Source organism: Dermacentor albipictus, chromosome 2 (assembly GCF_038994185.2).
Source record: "Dermacentor albipictus isolate Rhodes 1998 colony chromosome 2, USDA_Dalb.pri_finalv2, whole genome shotgun sequence".
Lineage (NCBI taxonomy): Eukaryota > Metazoa > Arthropoda > Arachnida > Ixodida > Ixodidae > Dermacentor > Dermacentor albipictus.
In genome coordinates, this window is record NC_091822.1 from 171,601,372 (window position 1) to 171,625,544 (window position 24,173).

At 48.6% G+C, this 24,173-nt stretch overlaps 2 protein-coding genes and 1 long non-coding RNA gene across 5 annotated transcripts in view; all 3 read right to left on the bottom strand.

Moving 5' to 3' along the window:
- LOC135900870 (neprilysin-1-like) overlaps positions 1–24,173 on the bottom strand; it is a 38,207-nt gene that overhangs the window by 12,271 nt on the left and 1,763 nt on the right. Inside the window, exons 2-3 of one of the 2 annotated variants that reach the window (XM_065430461.1) lie at positions 18,705–18,962; positions 10,201–10,251 (exon numbers count right to left, since the gene is read on the bottom strand). In XM_065430461.1, coding sequence (XP_065286533.1) covers positions 10,201–10,251; positions 18,705–18,962 — 309 coding nt within the window. The remainder of the gene's footprint in view (positions 1–10,200; positions 10,252–18,704; positions 18,963–24,173) is intronic. The other variant, XM_065430462.1, reaches the window with a different exon arrangement.
- On the bottom strand, positions 7,465–8,218 carry LOC139055615 (uncharacterized). Its single transcript, XM_070533149.1, has one exon. It carries the CDS (start codon positions 8,091–8,093, stop codon positions 7,524–7,526), a length of 570 nt encoding a protein of 189 aa, XP_070389250.1. The 5' UTR covers positions 8,094–8,218; the 3' UTR covers positions 7,465–7,523.
- On the bottom strand, positions 14,896–18,243 carry LOC135900869 (uncharacterized). Of its 2 annotated transcripts, XR_011511885.1 has the most exons (4): positions 17,528–18,243; positions 16,338–16,372; positions 15,342–15,416; positions 14,896–15,277 (listed from the first exon to the last, which is right to left on the bottom strand). It is a non-coding gene; the product is annotated as an uncharacterized lncRNA (long non-coding RNA). The 2 variants fall into 2 exon arrangements; XR_011511884.1 differs by having other exon boundaries at positions 16,338–18,243.

Genomic DNA, 24,173 nt, shown 5'->3' on the forward strand with positions numbered 1-24,173 from the left:
GAACAAAAAGAGAAAGATGAGCGTGAACGAAAAGAACAGAAAGAAAAAGAAGAGCGCGACCGTCACACGCTTTGGAAATGAAGCGTCTCGAGGTGGAGATGGAACGCGTACGTAATGGAAGTCAGCACACGGTGCAGGAGAACGAGTATTGTTCAAAATGACTGACCTAATGCGGCCGTTTACGCTTGGAGAGGACATTGGTTTGTTCCTGGTTAACTTTGAGCGAACGTGCGAGAAGCAGGGGTTCTCTCGGGAAACGTGGCCACAGCGCTTGCTCACTTTGTTACCCGGTGAGGCGGCCGACGTTGTCGCTCGCTTGAATAGAGAGGAGGCAGAGGATTTCGACCAAGTGAAATCGAGTCTGCTAAAAAAGTACAGGCTGTCAGCGGAATCGTTCCGTCGGAAGTTTCGAGAAAATGAGAAAGGCAAAAGTGAGTCATATACAGAGTTTGCCTGCAGGCTAATGTCAAACATGCAGGAGTGGCTCAAAGAAGAGAAACCGTTTGGTGACCACGAGAAAGTTCTGCAGTGTTTCGGGCTGGAACAGTTTTATAGTCGGTTACCTGAGAACGTGCGGTACTGGGTCTTGGATAGGCCAGACGTTAGTACGGTGGCTAGAACCGCTGAGCTAGCCGAAGAGTTTGTGACGCGTCGGGCTCGCGGAGCTAAGGACGGTCAAAAGGGTGAATTTGGCTCCAAGTTTGAGAGGCCGAAGTTCACGCCCATGAGAGCAAAGGGGGGCACACGTAGTGCGGACGCGAGTGAAAGCAGTCCGACCGAACGTAAGGAGACGGCGGCAGCCGAAGCCGAACGCAGAAAGCGGTTCGAGACGAGGCAAGTGCGCGTGTGTTATACGTGCCAAAAGCCGGGTCACTTTTCGGAGCAGTGTCCGGAAACAAAAACAAAAGTCGTGTTTTTGTCATTATGTAGCACTGACGAGAACATGAAGCTTCTCGAGCCTTACATGCGAGACCTCCTCGTGAACGGGAAAGAGTGCCGAGTGCTTCGCGATTCCGCAGCTACGATGGATGTAGTTCACCCCTCTTACGTAGAACCCGATATGTTCACGGGCGAGTGCGCATGGATCAAGCAAGCCGTGGAAGCTCATAGCGTGTGTCTGCCCGTAGCAAAAGTGCTTATTGAACGACCTTTCGGAGCGCTTGAGACGGAGGCCGCAGTGTCATCTATGCTGCCCCCCCCAGTACCCGTACCTATTTTCGAACAGGTCCGATCACCTCCTGCGCGAGAAGGGGCTTTTGTTTGGTGAGGCTAGCGTTCAGGCCTTAACCAGATCGAAGGTTCGGGAGCTCGCTGCAAAGGCGGTAGTTGCGGGGCCGACGTTGTCGAACAATGAGAAAGTGTCAGAGGCGCAGCAAGCTGATATTCAGAGCACGTCCAAACTGAATAAAATTTAGCCTGTAGCGTTAAAGGCACCAGATACTGGAGAGGAAATTCCCGATGCGGGAAATTTAGAAGAGCTATCTGCAGATTTGCTCATCGCGCCTACGTCAGACGGACTTAAGCCCCGAGTTCTGCGAAGACCGTCTGACGTCGGTGGGGACCGTGAACCTGTGCGGAAGCGTGTGTTATACCAACTTTTACCCATGAACTTCTTGCTGTGATGATGCACATAAACATGCAAAAGCTGGTCTTGTAAAGTTGGAAGCAGCTAAGAGATGCAGCAGACACAGTGAAGTTACCGTGTAACTGATTGTGTATGTATGTAGTACGCTCTTGCTTTGTACATTCACGTGACCATGAATAATAACTCAAATTAAATTATGGTGTTTAACATGTCTAAGCTGCACAACTGTTTATGGGGGACACTGGAAGGAAAATGCTTCGGATTAATTTTGACCACCTGGGGTACTTTACCGTGCTCCTAACGCACGGTAACAAGTTATTGCATCCCCCCTCATCTCAATTTAGGCGACGCCACTTGGTAAAACTCCACTGAGCTGCCATGGTATGGCTGATAGTTGTAGACAAAATTAATCGAATATCGTTTGAAACACGTTTTAATTTTGAATATCGTTTAAATGGGTCGCAAATCAGTACCTTTGCGGCACTAGAGTACTCATTTTTGTCTGGAGACCAGTCATCCAAGCAAAGTATAATTTCGGCACCGTGAAGATGTGCATCATCTGTGATGAAATTTTGACTTGTGGCTGTTTCATCTACAAAAGAGACACCCTCTTGCGATATCACTACATGCTCAACACTTGCTGTGCCGGGAAAACGGGAACGATTATACTTTCTGAGCGCAGTTCGTAGATGCTGTCACTTGCAGCATCTACGAACTTACTACATGTACAGTAACACTAAAGAACAGGTCACGTGAACGATGGATGGATGGATGGATGGATGGATGGATGGATGGATGGGTGGATGGGTGGATGGGTGGATGGGTGGGTGGATGGATGGATGGATGGATGGATGGATGGATGGATGGATGGATGGATGGATGGGGCTGAACCCATAAATAGTCATAAATGCGTCTTATTCCGCGCTACTCCCGCCCGGGCTTCAAACAACAAAGAGCTTTCCTCAGAATTATCCTAGAGATGTTTGGCCATTTTCTGCTTGAAAGTTCTGTATGTTTCCTGTGCTGATTTCATCTTCATCCCTGTTTTCCACAGGCGCCTCTCAGTTTCACATGTTTCTTAACCAATGTTTCTTGGTTTGCCTCCCTGCCAGTGTCCATATATATGCTTCACAATTTTCCAGTTCGTTTCCTCCAGTTTGTGTCAACATTCCTCATTTACAAGTAACTGAAAACTTTCCCTGCCCACCGCTTTCCCAGCCATTTCGCTCAATCGCTCCTGCAATTCTATCCTGCTGGTAGCTCCCTTACTCTCCATTAACGTCCATGCCATGTCACCCTGTTCCCCCTGATTTGGTTTATTTCCGTGTGCTGCCAAAGCAAGCCTACCCACCCCTCGTTGCTTAATGTCCAACCTTGTTCGAACTTCTTATCTCATGCACAGGACTGCATTGCCGAAAGTCAGACTAGGAACCATCACCCTATTCCAAATCCCTCTCTCCATTTCATACCTATTGTAATTTCACAGTTCCCTATTTTTCGTCACAGCTGCATTCCTGCTACCTGTAGTTATTACGTATTTTTCATGTTTCCAATAGGTACTCAGCCCCATTGTTTACCCACACACCAATAAATTAGTGCTTATCCACTACCTCCAGCGTAACCTCCTGAATCCTGTGCTTGCGACCCTGATTATCATTAAAAATCATGACTGCCAATTTTTCGTTACTAAACCTTAAACCTAATCTATGTCCTTATTTACTGCAGATGTCCATCAAGCCCTGCAAATCTTCCTTGTTGTCAGATCTAAGTACAATGTCATTTACTTACATCAGTCCGGATAATGAATGTTCAATCCATTCTCCTTGCTTGAAAGAAGAAAGGCTGAAGCCAAGTCCACTCATCTCTAAATTGGTATCTAATTTTTGCAGATATAATGTGAACAATAAAGGTGACAGAGCGGACCCTTGCCTAAGCCCCCTTGTATATGTATGGGCTCAGAACTTTTTTTCCATTTTATAAGCACCTTGTTAGTTTTAAAGATATCTGTCAAAAGATTAGCTGCACCATCTTCTACATCTTGTGTACCCACTATGTCCCGCAAATCCTCTTGGATTACCCTGTCATAGGCTCCCTTGATCTCCAGAAATGCTAGCCATAGGGGCCTGTGTTCCTTTTCTGCTTTTTCGATACACTGTGCGTTTCGACACACTACCTCACTTAATGCTTGCTGAGATTTTGGGCCCAATGTCTTGATTGACATAATCTGGATGCCATCAGTACCTGTGGACGTGCTACTAGGAACCGTCTACACTGCCCTCTCCCACTTGCTTTGTTCAAGTGGAGCCACTGCAATAACTGGTCTATCATATGATAGATAAATATGATACAGTGCATGCAATGTTTCATTCTGTCGCGTGGTTGGTGCCGCGCGGGGCACGAGCACGCAGGGACGGACCGAAACGTGCGGCCACTTGCTTGTACGAAAAGGGGGATGCCCCCTTCTGTATTGGGCTCGAACATATATACACACACACAGATCACAGGGGGCGCCACACCCTGGTGGCAGCCTAACAAATGGGGCTGAACTGTGACGACCTCTACATCTCCCCCCTTGAAGCATTGGAGGTCTGACGGGAGAGATTCAGGCAGCCAAACATGTCAAAAGTTTCATAAGTTCAAACGGCGTGGCGGAACGATAGGCCGGCCGTAACGTGTTCGAGTCACACCGTCACTGCGGTCCCTGGCTGCAGGGGACTGTTGCACAGACTGTCCGAGGGGGACCGTTGATTCCACGATGTTGGCAGGCCGAGGCTCCTGACAGCGAACTTGCTGCAGTGGTGGTGGTTCCTCTCCGGAGGCAGTAGTCCCAAAAGGCACTAGGTGACGCCGGTTGCGCTGTAGGGTGCCACCTCGCTCCATTTCGACCACGCAGCTTCTTGGTCTTTGCCCCGGACTGAGGACCGTAGCCTGCACTTGATCAGGTCGCACCCAGACATGCTGACCTGTTTGGAGTGGTGGCAAGTCTCGAGCTCCATGATGCCTGTTGTAATTGTCGGCCTGCTTCTGCTTGTAAGTCGCATCCTTGGCGACGACTTCTTTCATTGGGGGCCAGTTGGGACATAGCTGGGAGCCTTGCTTTGGGACTCTGGTTCTGAGTTGACGTCCCATCAACAGCTGGGCTGGACTAAAGCCGTTGACTCCTGGAGTGTCCCTATAGCTGAGCAGAGCCAGATAAGGATCCTTTGACTTGCGAAGCAGGTCCTTGATAGTACGCACCATCCTCTCCGCCTCTCCGTTCGATTGAGCGTAGTGTGGACTGCTGGTCCTGTGGTTAAAGCCGTATGACGCTGCAAACGCCGCGAACTCTTGCGACGAGAACGGTGGGCCGTTGTCTGACCTGACTTCTTGCGGGATTCCATGGCGGGCAAAGATGGATTTGAGAGCATCGATGACTGCCTGAGCTGTCGTGCTCCTCAGGGTCACCACCTCAGGGAACCTTGAGTAATAGTCCACCACCAGGATGAACGTCTGGCCGTTGAGGTGAAACAAGTCCATACCAAGGAATTCCCAGGGATGTCCAGGTAGGGCTGTGGAGAGCAGGGGCTCGGCTAAGTTCACGCGGGTGGAAGCGCACTGTTCACAGTTGGCAACGAGAGAGGCGATGTCTGTCGAGATACCGGGCCACCAAACTGACTCCCGAGCTAGGGCTTTGGTCCTGTTGATGCCCTGATGACCTTCATGCAACAGCGTCAAGACCGCTGGCCGAAGGGATGACTAACCGGGCGCCCTACAACAGAACACCGTCGCAGACAGAGCTCGTCTGCCACCGAGGTGTACTTTGCAAGGTGCAGTGGTATCGTGGTCTTTTTAGGCCAACCATTCTGGCAGTAGGAAGCGAGGGCTTTGCACTCGCCATCGGACTCTTGTGCCTGTCGCACGTCTTTAGGGCTGAGTGGCAAGACTTCCGACATGCAGCCGACTACCTGTGCCGCAAAAAGTTCGATAGTGTCTAGAGGAGTGGGTGGTTTGTAGGTGATGCGCGACAACGTATCAGCTGTGGCTAGCAGCTTTCCTGGCACGTGCAGCATACGGAACTGGTATCGCATGGTCTTCAGCCGTAGTCTCTGAATACGAGGAGGCAACACGTCCAGTTCCATCTTGCCCAGAAGCGAAACGAGTGGCAGGTGGTGAGTCTCGACGTCGAAGGGGATGCCACGGACGAACTCATCGAACCTTTGGATAGCCCACGTCGTTGCCAAAGCTTCTTTTTCAGTCTGGCTGTAACGCTGCTCGGTATCGGTCATTGACCTAGAAGCGAATGCGACTGGGCGGCGCTCTCCTGAGGGTTGCGTCTGTAGCAAAACTGCGCCGAGTCCGAATGAGCTTGCGTCTGCAGACACCATAGTGGCTTACGACGGGTCGTACTTGGCCATGCATCTGTCTGACGTCAAGAGTTCCTTGATTTTCTCGAACGCTGCCTTTTGCTCGTGCTGCAACACCCAACTCGCAGTCTTGTTCAGTAAGGCTCTGATGGGAGCCGTGACGTCCGAGATGTGTGGCAAGAACCTGGCAAGATGGTTCACCATTCCGAGCAGTCTTCTAACGGCAGCGACGTCCGTTGGGGCTTCCATGGCTTTGACTGCTTCGACCTTGCCCGGATCTGGCCTGATGCCCTGTGCTGAGATGACAACTCCGAGGAAGGAGACCTCAGGTACCCCAAAACGACACTTGTCCTGGTTCAATGCGATACCTGCTTTTGCAAGGCGAGATAGCACCTGGCTCAGTCTGGCGTCATGTTCCCGGCGGGTGCATCCAAAAACCAAAATATCGTCTATCATATTGGCGACTCCTTCTTGGCCCTCCAGGATTCTTGCCATCTGCTTTTGGAAGTACTCTGGTGCGGAGGTGATGCCAAAGGGGAGCCGGCAGAAGCAGTATCGGCCATATGGGGTGATGAATGTCGTAAGCTCTTGGAAGTCTTCAGAGAGCTTCACTTGGTGGAAGCTTGCGGTCGCGTCCAACTTCGAAAAAACTGTTGCGTCGCCGAGGAGGCCAAGGACTTGCTCGACAGTTGACAGAATATGTCTTTCACGAAGGACGACCTTGTTGAGTTGTGTTAAGTCGACGCAGAGGCGGTAGGAACCATCGCCTTTCCGGACGACGACGAGACCCGAGCACTATGGTGTTGGCTTGTCGACCCTACGGATCACGCCTGCGCTTTCCGATTTGTCTAGTTCGCGGCGGACAATCTCGAGCAGCGGAATGGGGATCCTGCGAGGTACGCTTAGCGAGAAAGGTACGGCATCGGGTTTCAACCGGATGGTGTACTCGTCCTTGAGAGTGCCCAATCCATTGAAGAGCTCGGCGTGCAGCGTCGCTTTTGAAGTCTTGAGTTGATCAAGAAACCGAACTACTTGGAGAGCTTGGAGCGCTGGCAGTCCCAGAAGAGGCACAGTGAGAGACTGGATCACGTAGAGGCGCTGACGGCTTGTTTTCCCTTGCCACTGAAGTCGTGCCATATACGAGCCCAGCACGCGCAGCGGCTGTCCTCCCGGACCAGTGAGCAGAGTGTTCGAGTGTGGCAGGCAAGGTAGGGAACAGCAGATACTTCGGCTCCGGAGTCAACCTTGAACTGCGCTGTGTAGTCGTCAACGGTGACGTCGACGAACTTTGCCGAGGCGGGCGTCGCGACGGCGTGCAGGTGAACGGAGCTGAGCTTGTACTGCTTGAACTTCCGCGAGCGGCATACTTCGGCAAAGTGGCCTTTCTTTTTGCAGAAGTTGCAGGTGGAGCGACGGGCCGGGCAGTCTGAACGTCGATGAGGCGCGCGGCCGCAGAATTCACATGTAAACGGCTCGCGTGAGCGCTCTGCTAGCGACTGCGGCGAACGAGGCTTAGCGGCGGAGCGACGGCGAGAGGGGAACTTGCTAGCTTTTGCGGCGTCGAGGTTGAGCTCGCGGGAGTGCTCGGTGCGGTTCTAGGGCAACGCCTTTTCCCTGTCGGCGTCTTCGGATTGACGGGCTTGTGTCCAGGCGTCCTGTAGTGTCAACTTCGCGTTCCGGCACAGCTGGTCCGAGAGACGGGAGTCGCGGAGGCCGACGACGAACCGGTCGCGTACGAGCCTTTCCTCGACAGCAGCAGACGGATAGTTACAGCGCTTGACCATCCTGCGCAGTTCTGCGTAGTACGTGTCGACGCTTTCGTCGGGCAGCTGAACGCGTCTGTGGAACCGTGACGATTCGTAAAGCTCGTTTGCCGGGTGCACGAAGTGCTCAGTGAAGCGGGTGGCAACGGCTTGGTATGAAGCGAGCGACTGGGCGTCGAGCGAGAAAGTCTCGAGAAGCGGGCGGGCCTCCGGGCCCATGCAGTACAGTAGCGAGCGTACCTGCATGTCTTCCGACGCTTTCGTCAGTCTTGAAACCACTGCGTAGTCTTCGTAGCGGCTGAGCCATGTCGCCCACGTTGGCGGGTTCGCGAAGTCGAACGGTGACGGCGGCTGGAAGTTGACGCCGTACAGTTTTGGCGGCTCGCCGGTCTCGAGGGACATCTTGGTGCCTTCCTATTAGGTGAGGGCTAAGGCAGGCGGGCGTTATCCGGCCACTTCTGGCACCATGTCGCGTGGTTGGTGCCGCGCGGGGCACGAGCACGCAGGGACGGACCGAAACGTGCGGCCACTTGCTTGGACGAAAAGGGGGATGCCCCCTTCTTTATTGGGCTCGAACATATATACACACACACAGATCAGAGGGGGCGCCACACCCTGGTGGCAGCCTAACAAATGGGGCTGAACTGTGGCGACCTCTACACATTCTTTAAGCGAAGAGTTGAGATGTTTCCAAAATTTTTTTAGCTGTTTCTTTATCCTTTTTGTTTACTTCTGATAACCACTGGGTGCCCTTTCTTCTAATCTTCTCATTGATGAAATGGGATGCTTCCCATCTACAGTTTAATAACTTATCCAATTTTCTGTCTACATAAGCTTCTGCTTCACCCCTCTGCTTAGAATATCTGTGTTCCCTGGATGCTTGCTGACATTTCTGTCACCTCAGCCTCCTCACGCACCACCTTTTGGGTTACACGTCGTCTTTTCCCCTTGGACCTGACTCGTAACTTAGCAAGCTCTAGCTCGAATAGCCCTGTTAACTTTCTATGACAATTCTGTTTTAACGTCTTTAGAAATTACTTCCTTAATTTGTTGGGCTGATATATGCAGCTGCTTTTCACAGTAAAAACAAATCCCATATGGTTGCTCACCCTGCCTCCTTCGTACTTTTGTTTCTCTTCTAAAACGCAGTTTGATTCGTTTGTGATCACTACCCAGTCTTCTGGAAGAATATTCATCTCTGTTCATTACCCCTAGCCTGTAACACATCTTATGTGGCCTTTTTGACAACGTTTTTTGCCAACCAGCGCCAACTTCTAAGGTGCGGCAGATGGGTGTTACGATTTTGCACCGCTGCACCACTATTACGACTTTGTGGTCCCGTAGCGCTCGTCACCCGTTTCGTGACAGAGCGTTGGTAGCGAAGACTCCGAGCCTGGCGTCGATGAGCATAACAAAAGGGACTTTATACATTATATACAGGTTATTGTACAGGACAAGATCGGATCGGCACTGGGGCCGAGAGCTCACACAAACGCGACTGTTCCCGCACGACGGCGTCCGGCGAAAACGCGTGACACATCTCACCCCAGTCGGGAGCGACACTGTCTCCCGGTGGGTCGGCGGATCCTGTTTTCGAGGCGGCCTCCTCGCCGCTTTATAATCCCCGAGAACCATTGTCACTCAAACGGCCCAATACAAAGTCAGCACACGACGGTCGTCCGAGGGGTCCAACCAGCGACCGCGCTGGCCACCCGGTTCAAAGTTCGCGCGCGCGGTGACCTCCAGGCAAAGGGAGGTGCGGCGCCGGGCTGTCTGGCACACGCTGACACGTCCGAACACGCTGCTCGCCGAGGCTTCTCCCGCAGGACAGCGCTGCCTGACGGCTCAGCATCTTGCCTTTTCAAGGGAGAATTTGGGCGCTCGCAGGATAAATTCTGCATCTTGCAGATTCGGAATCCGGGCTTGTGGTAATGGCACAACATGGGATGGGCACTCGCAGTGACGTAACGCTGTTTGCAAAAAGGGAGAGGTTGGCTAGGCATGACAGCCCGCATAAACATTGCGAGATCGAGCTGCCGCGCTTGCCTCTGTGCTCACACACAACAGCAACGACAGTCCAGGGAGGAGGCAGGGAGAATGTCAGAGAGGGAGTAGAGAGAAAGGATGCAGGCAATGAGTACAACATGGTAAAATCGTATCCTTTATCGATGCAGTCAGGGAGCGAGTGATTAACCTTACCCCTCTGCGTTCGGGGCAGTTCGCCTAACACGGTAGGAAGAAAATGCGGCGTCAGAAAGCATTGCTCATTTGAGCTCTCTTTAGTAACACAATGAGCATGAATGACGTCTCTTCGTGTTCTGTGTACTACAACGTCACCGCCGAAAACCATCAATAAACGCTAACAGCACAGAAAGCTTTCCTTTTTTTTGCGCCGATTTCTTCATACAATTTTCTTCGGGAAAATATGCATCGAAAGGCGTCGAACGCATTCCATTGCATTCGGCAGTATTTCACCGCGTATGCTATAACATGCGTGATCGCTTCGTACCCGTTGTGGTTCCGGATCCGGGAACAGCTCGCCCCAGTTCTTGGTGCTTTCCTGAAGGCAGAGAAAAAACAAGCAGCTCTGAAGCGACATGAATTGCATTAATAGGGTATAGAATGGGACAAATCAATTTCCACACAGACATGGAAACTAATACCGTTCTTTATTTTTTGACGTCAGTGTCTTCTTTATTGGCAAGTCCCCGCCACTTTTCCTTATCGGGTACGTTTGTTTCTAACGCTAGTTTCTAGCCTCTTTCGTGGGACAATTTAAAGGTGGTGCAGTTCAAAAATGTGAGAAAGTTGAGCATGATGACGAACCATATAATTTATTTGAAGAGCCGAGCTGATGACGGTGATTATTATTACTTTTATTATTACTGTTATAATATATTAATGATTAGGATAACGATGATAGAGTGGCGATTACTTATTAACGGCAATAATAACGATGACGAAAAGTTGGAAATCGATTCAAACTCTGGTGGATGTCGGTCACGCCTTGTCAATTCAGCGCGGTTCTCACAACAAACTACAGATCCAGCACGACAGCCGTACGAGCGTATAAGTAGCGCGTATACTTGTGAATCGTGCTGCTCGTAAATGCTTGTCCTTGTATTACAGTTTGAATGTGTTGTAGTGTTGCTAAGTGAGTCGTAGCAACATGGCGGTGCCTTTGCGGTTGCCACTTTTTTTCGCCCAGCATTGAGTTTTGGCGTTTTTCACTGGTCGATCTGGAGCGGCCGCCGAAATCCTCGAGCGAGCGCTCGGGTTTCACAAAACCGAATCGGCCAGCGGGGCGCAAAAACGCTCCGCGGGGATCACACAGGAAGACTGCCTACACGTGACACAACCCGGTTCCGGAAACCATGCCAGACTTCCGCTCTGTACGTTTCCACGGCAACCAAAGTGGCCGTCCCCCTTGCGTAATTTGATTGGGCAGTAGCAGAGTCCGTGATTTCCATGTCGCGTCCGCAAGGATTGTGTATGGACAAAGTGCACAGAAGGCTTTGTACAGCACCTCCGTCACCTCGTAATCGCTGTCGTCCGAACTCTCGTCGCTAAACGCGAGCTCTGCAGCAGCACCGAACGCAGCCATTTTGGGAAGCAACAAAATGTTGCGAGACGAGACGTTCATTTCAGGGATCGCCAGGCGCTTGTGCGCAGGCGCGAGTAAGAGCGGGCGCGTGAGAAATAGTCTGGGGGCTTTTGCTCCTTGAATATATTACTCTGCCTAGGTAATACTGAGAAGGTGTTGTAGGCGTTTTTCCTTAGGCGTTCCGCTATTGAGGAGTGGGGTTGAGTTGGTTTACGCTCCAGCGTTGGCTGCTGGCGCGGTAAAATGGTGAAGCAGCAGATACTGACGCCCGATTTGGCGACCGGTGTGTCGCTCAGACTGTCTCGCAAATCTGCGCTCGTGCTAAGTTAGTCATGGTGCATCATAGCTTTCTCGCGCCTTACGGCGATGTACCTTGTAAATAACATCACAGACGTTTCTGTGGGCGCAGTAGCGACCGTAGTAGAGCCCGGGCCGCATAGATTGAAAATCTAGAAGGCAGACCGCCAAAGCAATCGCGGTTGAACGCAAGTGGCTGAAAGACCGCCCGTGACGATGACCGACTCAGCACCACCGCTGCAGGCGCGAGGAATTCTGTCTGACGTACCTTCAGAGGCAAAGTTAATTGTGTCTACTGCTGCAGAAGTCGCGGTACTGCTGAGCTTAGCGTCACAAGTTGGCCGCTGGAGGTAATTATATTAATTCAGTCGTGTTTTTTTTTTACTATTTCTGACAACGTGTCATTATTTCGCATTACTGGTGGCGTCTCCAGGACTCCAAAGCGGCATCGGGGCACCAAAGCTAGAACCCGAACTGGTCCGCGGGATGGCGCTCGCCGAGGCCTGCGCGTTCCAGGGGTGTGTATAAGATCGGCTGCCCGCCATCGCGGACAGCGCATTTTTTTATGCGAACACCCCCGGCACGCTTCGGCCTCCACGGCCCCAACCCACGGGCCGCGCTGCTTCCAGCTTTGATCCCCCCGCTACCCCTTGGGTGCCCTGGAGATCCTGCGCCGCCTGCTTTATTATAACCTCAGGTGCTCTCCTGAGGCCTCCGTTTGCCGGTTACATGTGCACTCCTGGAGCAGTGCTTGTAAAAAATTGGCTGGGGCTTAGCTAAGGTTAAGCCTGGATATCTCGAAGTGAAAAGGTTCGGTGATGCTTATGGTTCAGCTTATGGTTATGCTTTAGCCTATGGTTATGCTTACGGTTTAAGCTTATGGTTATGCTTTATGATTTAGCCTATGGACATGCTCATGGTTTACCTTATGGATATGCTTAGTTTAAGTTATGGATATGCTTACGGTTTAACTTATGGTTATGCTTTATGATTTAGCCTAGGGTTATGCTTACGGTTTCACTTATGGATATGATTTGGTTAGCTTATGGTTATGCTATACGTGTGCCTTGTATAGTTATGCAAATTGCTTATCAATGATATATACCATAAGTTATGCAGGATTAATAAACTTCTTTATTCATCATTGTTGGGCATATTGTCTTGCGATTTCTGTACAGCCATAAACACAGCTCTCTGTATCGGTAGTATCACTCTCTTCTCCTTCCATGTTGAATGCGCACGCCTATTCTCTGGCAAGCGGTTATATAGTCGGCCTCCGCGATAAACACGCGCTTGCGGCGAACGTCAAGCGATGACGCATAGCGCGCGGCAGTGGCCACCTGCGCCGACTCCGAACATGCTTACGGAGCCAATTCCGACATACACCAGCTCGCGCGAAGCTCGGTGTTGACTGGCGTAGTGAAGCCTTTCGCTTCAAAAATCCAATCTATCGTCGCGATGAAAAAAGCGACCCGCGACCTATACAACACCAGTCAGAACCTTCAGACACAGACACAGCTATCACCAAATGGGGCGTCCGTGCCCACTGCCTCACCGCGCGGGCAGCTAGCGGCGGAGCTAGACCGCACTCCGCAACGCCGGCATGTCCAGGGGACAAACGTATACAACACGAGCTAAGAAACCTCCTCCGTAGTGCCGAGGCAGAGTCATATATTCAAGGAGCAAAAGCACTCCAGATTTTCTCTCTCGCGCCCGCTCTTACTCGCGCCTGCGCACAAACGACTGGCGATCCCTCAAATGAACGTCTCGTATGTTGCGAGAATTGCGAGTACCGACGGGTTACCGACTTCCATGCCGATTTCCATAGAGTTACTATACTGACTCTAGAGGACAAGCTACCCATAGGGCCCATGCATTAAAATTGGGAACCTCAAGAGCGCCGCCATGTTGCTACGCGCCGAGGTTGCCAGCTCCTGAGACGCTTGCTAGACTTGGTGACAGTAGTCAGTTTTAATCCGGCAACAGTAGCAGCGTAGCAGCATGGCGTCTCGCTTGAAGTGTTGTGATGTGTGTGTGCAGCCGTGTGTTTGGGCTTCATAAGTCGGTTCTTTATTCTATGTTGCGGGATGGTGTGGGTGTGGTCCATGTTGGCCGTAGAGCTGGCAGTTATGCAACCGAGGGATGATCCTGTTCAAGCTTCTGGCGGTATGCGGTTTTCAGCGGTCACGCCTGTTGCATGAGTGTCACTCGACGACGTTACGAGCTCGAAGCTGTGGTCAGATTCCTCGTTGGCGTTCCGTAATTATCTTCGCACGGGCGCGGTATGTTGCAAAAGCCGCTTTCGCGATCTATCGTCGTGACGATAGATCGGGTTTTTTATTATTATAAGTAATGATCCAGCTGTAGGGCACATGTAACCGACAAACGGAAGTCTCAGGAGAGCACCTGAGATGGTAGTAGAGCAGGCGGCGCAGGAACTCCAGGGCACCCGAGGGACAGTGGGGGGATCAAAGCTCGAAGCAGAACGGTACGTAGGTTGGGGCCGCCGAGGCAGGTGTGTGCCAGGGAGTGTTCGCACGGACAGCTCCCCTGGCACGCGCAGCCGTGCCTCGCAAGGTCGAGATACTTTAAAGGCACCTGCGCCCATGGTCTTTCTTTTGCCTCGGCGCAGTGAGCACGATTAACGAGAATAATGTGGAGGGCATCCGGTGCAGTCGCGAATGCATCATGACAAATGTAGCTCGCGTCGCCTGGCGTCTGTAGTAATATCAGAGTTGGTGGTATGAACTTTATGCATAATACGTTTTGTTACGGTACCTCAACGGAATTGGTCTAGAGGACGGTGTTGGTACATTTTTTTGTACCGCCCTAATCCTATACCCCCACTACAAACACACACATACCCCCTTTTTTTATGTATACATACAATTCCTTGCCATGACGGATCATAGCCTCCTTTATTTTTGAAAAATAGAGGAGGCTATGGACCGATTGACCAGTTCAAGTTGTCAACTTGTCAGTAACTGTCGTAGGAATCACTGTAATAAACATAATTCCACGATCGGATTGTTTACTTTCATTTTTTGTTGTAACACTGAGGACTACATAGAACTTTATTTTGTATATGTGAGAGAAGTATGTGGATATCACGAGCTTAAGCCAATGTGCGATACACAGACAAAGCAGCTGCTACAACATGAACTGCATTGAGGGCCACACAACACATACGTAATTAAAGGTGCAAAATATAGGGGGAAGCTTCAAAATACGCTCTGTAGCACTGCAAAGTATAACATATATTGTATGTGTACAATAAATGTTCAAAAATACAATGCATCAATGTACCATTTGCCTTCAAGTTTATTATGAAGTTCAAGTTTACTGAAGTTTATTATGAGCATATGTACAACAGGGATCAACTAACACACCCGCAGTCGAGGTGGCTGTTCGAGGTGTGCTGGCTGCCTCAGTGTAAGAAAAAGAAATTGGGTAAATGTCGACACCAGTGCCACTGCTTCTTGCCTCTGACCTGCACGTGCCTCTGCGGCATCTTTGTGCACAAGTGTGCTGGCGTGGTGAGGCGTAGGAGTCATCCGAGAGAAAGAGTATTGTTTACATGGAGGAGTGGCTGTTCACATTGCCTGTCACTTTCCCTCAAATGTTTCCTTGGCGACTAGGGTGACACACCCGCAGTCAAGGTGGCTGTTCGAGGTGTGCTGGCTGCCTAAACGAAATAAAAAGAAATTAGATGAATGTCGATACCAGTGCTATTGCTTATTGCCTCTTACCTGCATTTGCCTCCACGGCCTCTTGGTTTGCGGAGTCTGTATGAGGGAGCTGCTGTGGCTAGGCGTAGGCATTGTCTAAGCAAAAAGAAAAGGCCATTTAAATGGGGAATTATGGAAATAAATGCAGTTATCTCTGCTTCTTGCACGCTTCTTGCCTAAAAGAGCACTTTGACTGCTTCTGCTTTTTACCTGCAGGTGTTGTTGCGAGATCCTTAGTATGGCTGCGTGCAGCATTGTAACACTTGGTGGAGGCATTTGAAGTGGTAGCCAAAAATATAAAGAATCATCCTTGTCTGCACGAATGCTTTCAATTTCTAAATGCAGTGGTAACTATCACTATTGGTGCAAGGCCCCCCCACATCTATGCGGCAAGTGCCATAGCTCGAAACTGAATTGTTCCTTTATGTTTCACAAGGCATCTGATATGTCCACATTAGATGTGATGTGTTTGTTTTTATTTATCCCAGTGTGGAGAGAGCATCATTAAATGGCTGAAGTACTATAGCGCCAAACAGACGACACAAGAAGAGACACGGACGAGCGCTTATGTCCGTGTCTCTTCTTCTTGTGTCGTCTGTTTGGCGCTATAGTACTTCAGTAATATGCACCAACTAGCCCAACAAAAAGTTCTGCTGAAATATCATTAAATGTTTTGTTTATTTTTGCATGTCTTGTTTTTTGGTTTATTTCTGAATTTATCATGATGCTAAAGTGACTTATGTAATGGCAATCAGCTTTTGTTTTGCAGAAAAACAATGCATTTCCTGACCCATTCTTTGACATCCCCTCACTCGCATAATTTTGCAGAGTATTCTACCTATATTGACTTGCTTGACCTCCACTAAAGGGTCTTGCATTTTTAAATACGACTCTTTCCTTAAGATCATTCGACACTTCTCATAATTTCTGTACCTTGGGCTTCTGATACTCTGCATTCACTATTTTTGCTTGTTTCTGACTAGAAATGTCTTCTTTAATTTAGAGCTTACATTTTACCTTTGGAACACACGGAAGGGCTTGCCATTGCATATCTGCATAAAAGGGAAACATGTTTCATTAAACATTTGCAAAATCCCATTGAAGATTGATGAATGCAGCTTGCAGTGTGATATGACTGAATGAGCCATAAAAGTAACTCATCTCACTTGGTAAATAAAAGCACATATTAGTGTGATGCACAAGATACGTTACACTAACGTGGTGGGTTCTCTTGCTTATAAAGCAAAATAATCGGTGCGCGAGAAAAAAATTATTTTTGCATAACCCTTGTACACACTGACTTAAGGAAAATGAGCTGGAGCTGTCCACATGATGTACTTATTTTACCTGCGAGTATGGTCAACAAAAATGTGTCCCAGCTGCTTAGTGGTATTCCGGATTATGTCAGTATTGCATATGTGCCTGTTGTCGAAAATAATTGAATTTTGAAAGTGCTCGCAGGGATCTGATGTGCATATCTGCAGTTTATGGGTACATGTAAAAGACTCAGCATCAAGTGCAAGTGAACGGTCCCACAGGCCCGGAGTCGATCATGCAAATAGATTCGCTGCACAAATTTGTGACCAGAAAAGATATGCTACATGAAATGGCATACAAGGAAGTGTTGAAAATATTGCACAGTTAATAAAACGCCTAAGCTGTTAATATGTGGCTTGATGCACTCGTTATGCAAAACGGAGGTGAGGCGTGCAGACAGGAAACAAGAGTAAAGTATTTACAAGCAAACAACACGCGCGCCGCCCACTTCTCTACTCTTGTGTCCTGTCTGCACGCCTCACCTCTGTTTTGCATAATGAATCCTTACGAACTAGCTCAGCTTTCTGTCGTTCTAAGTCTCGATGCACTCTATTTCGTCCGCATTAGGCACTCGCCTCTTGATTACTTCGTGGCACAGAAATACTCGGTCATCAGGCTGTTTTTCTGCTGTGGCCTTTGTAGAAGCATGATTGTTCAAAGTGCAACAATTAAACAGATTCTTTGAGTTGCTTGTGGCTTCGCCAGTACAATTCCGGTGCGCTGGTCCGCCTGTCCAGCAATTTCCTACTGAAGGGAAACCTGCAAATAAAAACACCGCTCCGCATGCAGAAAAATGCTCTACTGTGACGCTTCTCGAACGATTGTGATGTACCACAAGAGCTGCCTACTCGCGTGATATTCTCAACAAGGAGATAAATTCGTTTACTTACATGTGAAGGTATATATGCCAGACCACTTCGGGGCTTCGGTGGCACATAAGGCACGAGTGTGTAGCGTCCGATGTCGACGCGCGATCGCATGTCAAACGAAACTACTACGCATCCAAAAAACAGATTCGAAACCGAAATTCGCGTCATCCTTTATTGCATGAATGCGTACATCGTGATTTACATAAGTCACGGACTTAGCGATCACTTTCTGTAAACTTAATATTAACGTACCACCTTCATAAAGCCATCAGGTATGCGTTTTTAGGTGACAAAGCATAAGGTGACCTGTACTTGTCCTCAGCTCTTTCAATAGTAATTGCGCTGGCCACATTGACCAGTAGCAACAGGGCGGCGCCCTAGAGGTTCCCACTTTTCCGGCCCAGCTTTTCCTCTAGAGTTGTTCTACTAACTCTATGCCGATTTCGCTCGAAGACGGAAGTGACGCGGGCTATTTCCGCTCGGAGCACGTGAGACTGATCCGGCGCGGAGCGAGTTGATCCGAAACGACCAGCGGAATGCGCGAACCCGCTCCATATCGACCAGTGAAATTCGGATTCGTTGCCACGGAGCAAGAAATCCTGCTCCGAATCGACCAGTGAAAAACGTCATTAGTGTACTCGCCCTGTTGTGAAGTTACGCCGAACTGATGGCGCCCTCTGGGAAAAGATGTACCGATCTTAAAGGGACACTAAAGGTTAATGTTAAGTAAACGTGGACTGTTGAAATACCATCCCAGAAACCTCCAAACGCTTGTTTCGTGCGAGGAAGAGACTTGCTTTAAGAGAAAATGCGTTATGAAGCGTCCGCGTACCTCTAGCGCAGTTCAAATCACTCGCCCTCCGATCGAGGAGTGTTGACGTCATGGTTTCATTGTGACGTAGCGCCGTCGGTGAGTAAAATGGCGACCGCAGACGGCGCTACGGCTTTTCTGCGTGAAACGTAAACGCGCGGCCATAAACAGAGCCAAGACAGAGCCGACGCGCCGTCTTTTCTTTCACTCAACCGCGCACGGCCCGCGGTGTTGTCTGCTTTGGTAATTTTTCTCTGCTTAATGTTTCAGCCAACAGATGTTATCCTAATATTTGAATTTCGTTCGCTTTTATTCAGACCCGGCCCTTAAGATCAGCTGGGAATGCGGTGCTGATGTAACGATATATTTAATGCCCGCGTAACTCACCGCTGCTATCATTTTTGGCGTTGCAGCGGTTTCGGGAGGCTTCGCCGACGCGGCATCCTTCATGGTCGGTTGGTCCTCCTTTTCCTGGAGTTCCTTTTCCTGGAGTTCCTTTTCCTGGAGTGGCTTTTCCTGGAGTTCCTTTTTCTGGAGTTCCTTTTTCTGGAGTTCCTTTTCCTGGAGTTCCTTTTCCTGGAGTTCCTTTTCCTGGAGTTCCTTTTCCTGGAGTTCCTTTTTCTTCGTTCGTGACTTTCCTCGCTTCTAAACACGTGTAAAAAAAGAAGAAAGAAAAGGCGATGGAGAACTTTGCATTCTGATTTCACTTCTTGCGTTTAAACCAAGAAATACATATATATGGGCGAACAGTGACAGCCGCAAGGAAGCCGCTTTAACACATCGCCACGTGCTTTGTTATAGTACGGTATTCTTTTTTTTTTTGTAAGACAAGTAAGTGTACAGGAGCGAACAATGACAGCTGCAAGGAGGATGCTTAACAGAACGCCATGTGCTTGTTGCGGTAAGCTACACTTGTCTTTTTTCGAGGTGCTGCCTGTTGCGGACACCGGCAGGCGGAAGACACACGGACATGTGCAGTGGTCATCAAAATGAAACGGAACAGCGAATGTTTCTTAAGACGACTATAAGACGCGATGCGTGGGTTCAAAGCTAGGATTTTTATAGATGACAAGAAGTTTTCTTGTTGAAGTTTTAGTCGCGCTGAACACTTATATATATATATATACGCGCGTGCGTGCGTGTGTGTGTGTGTGTGCGCGCGCGCGCGCGTGTGTGTGTGTGTGTGTGTGTGTGTGTGTGTGTGTGTGTGTGTGTGTGTGTGTGTGTGTGTGTGTGTGTGTGTGTGTGGAGAGAGAGAGAGAAAGAGAGTGAAGAACAGCCGAAAAGGGGCCTGTTCGTCAAATGGCTGCGCTAAATAGCTCAGCGAGGGGCTAGATGAAGAGTTGACCTCCCGTGTAGACCTCTTCAACGATCGAGAGCGCCCGGGGTGACGCCACAGTGCCCTCTGGTCTATGGTAATTGCGCGTGAGCCCCCACCCAACAGTACTGCGGAAGCTGCTGCGCGTGCCTTTGTGCTCCGGCGCCTGGACTGGGCCTGGACTGCGAGAGGGCGGCGGACCCTCCCTCCACACTCTAACCCCACTGGCTATGGCGTTGTCCTGCTGAGCTACAGTGGTCGCGCGATCGACCACTGCCACCGAGGGCGCATTTCGGTGGGGTGAAGTGAAGTAGACGCTCGTATGAAGCGATTTATTGACGTTTCGGCGAGGGTGCGGCCTTGATCAGCTTGGCCGTCGCTGTTCGCCGTCGCTTGGAGATGCTCAAATTATTTTAGCATTGCACCTAAATACACAATTAGTCTCAATGAATGAACTTCTCAAATATCATGATTATCTTAAAAGTGTCAATAAGAAAATTGTAGAGTAACATGAAAAACTCCCGATACAGCTTTCTGTTGCTCAGTGCGTGCTACAAAAAGTGTTTTTCCGAGCACGAAAGCAGCCCGCGAATACATGTTCGCAGGCTTTTTCACGCTCGGAAAAACAGTTTTATCCAGCAGATATTGAGCAACAGAACGTTGCTCTACAATTTTCTCATTGACACTCATAATGTGAATATAATATTTGAGAAGTTGATTAACTTATTGGGTCTAATTACGTAATTAGGCGGAATACAAAAAAATAATTTGAGTACTTCCATGAGATGCAAACAAAATTACCTTGGTTCTGTCCAGCTACGAGGCATTAGCACATCTAAGTCTTGGTGCACAATCTTGGGACACCGTGTGTACGCGTATGTATGCATGTTTATGTATGTATGTATGTATGCATGTATGTATGTATGTATGTATGTATGTATGTATGTATGTATGTATGTATGTATGTATGTATGTATGTATGTATGCATGCATGCATGCATGTATGTATGTATGTATGTATGTATGTATGTATGTATGTATGTATGTATATATGTGTGTGTATGTATGTATGTATATATGTATGTATGTATGTGTGTATGTATATATGTATGTGTGTGCGTGTATGTATGTATGTATGTATGTATGTATGTATGTATGTATGTTTGCATGAATGCATGCATGTATGTATGTATGTATATATGTGTGTGTGTATGTATGCATGTATGTATGTATATGTGTATGTGTGTATGTATATATGTATGTATGTATGTATGTATGTATGTATGTATGTATGTATGTATGTATGTATGTATGTATGTATGTATGTATGTATGTATGTATGTATGTATGTATGTATGTATGTATGTATGTATGTATGTATGTATGTATGTATGTATATTAAACGCTCACGTTCGTCGGGACAAACGCGAGTACCCGAAGCACGGCGTAACGCCTTCCAGATTTGCACAAGGCACTAACTCTTTGTGGCTGTTCATTAGCGGACAAACTAAAGAGGAAGCTTTAGCTCGGGCCCCACTTGACGAGGCCTATTCAAATACAAGTAAAACGCAAATACGTTTTTCTGAGGTAACCTCTGAACCGATTTTAATGAAATTTGATGCTTGTGAGAAATAAAGCTAAATTTTAGTCACTCTTGGAAGCGGAATTTAGATTTAGGGCCTGCATTTCGTGAAATAAATATTCAAAAATTCGAAACTTCGAAAAAAATAGATGCACGAAATTCATAAATTAATTATTCTGCATCAAAAACAGATATCGTGGTTCTCTAAAAGACATCCGTAAGATCAGTCAAAGCGGCCAAATTTAATGTCATTTTATATCTTAAGCTAATTTGTTACGTTGTGTACAACGGTTCTGCAAAAGCTCTATTTTCGTATTACTGATTTTTTTTCGATGCATGAGTAACATATAAATTTTGTCCGCTTTACATGTACTATCAGATGTAGTTCACAGAATTGTGATATAATTTTTCCTTGCTGAGTTAGAGAGTTGTAAGCTTGATAGTTTCGTCTTGCGAAAATTTTCGGTTTTTGCCAATTTTTATAAAATCTTGACGATCTAAATAAAAAAAACTCGAAACCAGCAGTCACCTGGTTTTACGTCTTTCTTTTAAATGCAACAGATCTTGTCAAGCTTAGCGTAGTGGTTGCCGAGAAAAACGAACTCTCCATTTACATGTGTTTAAGATAGAAGCATCCGAGCTAAAGCTTGCTCTTAACCCTTAGCATTACAGTGCAGCTGAAGCAGGAGCCATTTTAAATGTTTCCTGGCACGCGCGCAGGCTTCTATTAATGAGCGTTCTCAATGCAAACGCGAGCAAAGCGCGACTTCCGCTTTCCAGATACGCTGGCGCCACCTCGCGGATTTCCTGCGAAACCGTATGGCGGTGATGCCTCCCCGTCCGATGCCATGTCTGCGGCGTCTCAGCGCTCTTAAAGGGACACTAAAGAGGAAAATGATTTCTCGTGCATCAGTAAATTACTTTTCTACGACACCAAAGACGCCACTCTTACCACGACAAGACGCTTGTTAAGCCAGAAAAAGCGCAAGAACGAAAGACGGGTGGCGACGCCTCCTTGAAGTTCCCGCACCTGGTGGCTGTGACGTCTTCGATTTTGATGGCATCTTGTAGGACCTACCTAATTATATATCGGTAGAGACTGACTACATTGTGTTCTAAAGGAACCAAATATTAAACATGGCAAGTTTCGCGTACCTTAATATTCAGCCAATGCGGCCCAAATGCGAGAACATAGCTTGGAATCCCTGACGTCGCACTGACGTAGCGGCGTCGGTGTTTCGGCGCGAAATTCAAATACACACATTTCGACCTTCGTTTTCTTATCTAATAGTCAAACTATTATTTTGAAATGACTGCCCGCATGATTCTCAAGGGATGCTTTATTTGTCTAAACTGATTTGTTGCTTCCCTTTAGTGTCCCTTTAAGAATCGCAACAAACGATCGACAGGTAAAAAATAATCGCATGTTCAGTGTGCCACAATGCAACAATATTGCGCTGCAACAAACATTGCGCTGAGTCATACTGAGGACTCTTAAGCCGCCTGTTTTTCGAGACGTATGTACGTGTTTGTTTGGGGCGCTATTCTGGACATTCCGCCATTTTGTTCGATGCGTGACGTAGACGCGACGCGAATAAAATGGCGCTATAATGGCCCAATTTTGCTTTCGTAACGTGACGCTAGTGTGTGACGCCAACTTGACGTTTTGCCTAAGAAACTGAAATGAAGGCACTGAAGGTAAGGTTCTCGGTAAAGCAAAACTGTTTTCCTCCGTAGTAAAAATAAAGCAGCTAGCTCGACGCGCATGATTATTCTGTCAAAAACGCTTCTCGCTTCCGTCGTCTGCTGCGTACAAGCCGTCGTCTGCTTCATTAGCTAGGATGCGTGTCCCAGGGAAATGGGATGACTTGTCGTATGTTGACGCCAACACGCTTGTTTTCTTCGAGACAACATACGCGACCTACCAGAGGTGATGCGCGCCCGTTCTAGGCCACGTTATCGCTATCTCGTAAAACGTAAGTGACCCTGCCCGACTCGACTGGCTGAGAGTGAGTGAGTGAGTGAGTGAGTGAGTGAGTGAGTGAGTGAGTGAGTGAGTGAGTGAGTGAGTGAGTGAGTGAGTGAGTGAGTGAGTGAGTGAGTGAGAGTGAGTGAGTGAGTGAGTAAACATTTTATTGAAAATAAATAAAATAAGGCGCGATGGTTGGGGCCCCTATTCCAGGGCGCCACTTTCACGAGCGGCTCGCTGGGCTTGGTCCAGAAAAGCCGATTGGCTCTCCCGACCCTCGTCCGCAAGCCATGCCTCCCACTGCCTATTCCTCATTAATGGATATTGGTGTATTATGGGGCTGTCTATGTGCGGAAGCCTCCTGACGCACTCCCATGTGATGTGCTTTAGTGTGGGTGTGTCTGTGCACCACGGGCACTCGTCAGTGAACCTCGTGGGGTGTATTCTGTGTAGGTGGTGCAGCTTGGGGAAGGCCGAATATTACCGATATATCCGCTGGCGCAACGCAAGCGCCGGCGCTGCCATCTAGTGTTCGCTTCGCTGCTTACTGGCGCCGTGGGAGGAAACTTCAAGGCCTCCTCTTGGGCATTCCTGTTTATAAATTAAAAGGACGCCGTTGTCATAACCTTTAATTGTGCGAAAAGGCATTAATCTTGATTACAACACAAACGCAGCAGTGAAAAGTGGACAACGTTGCAGAAAGTTTGCTATGTTCAACCAATATTATTTCCTATAAACGCGTTCTCTTAAAAAATGATGGCCCAAAACAAAAATGCCAACGCCACCCGAGAGCGCTGGAAGTACTAGGAGCACGCGTTATGAACAAAAAATTTCGTGGCGCCAAACGACGGGGAAAATGTGACGATACGCATTCCTCTCGGCCGCCATTGCTTATGGCTGCTCGTTAACATAATTCGCGCGGCTCGTTGCACCAAAAATTACCGCGGAAAATCTCTGTAATGGCGTCCCAGCACAACGTCACGCAAC

What these genes read in the sequence shown, in the direction of transcription:
- LOC139055615 (XM_070533149.1), bottom strand. Translation starts at nt 8,093, where the DNA reads ATGTCCCTCGAGACCGGCGAGCCGCCAAAACTGTACGGCGTCAACTTC.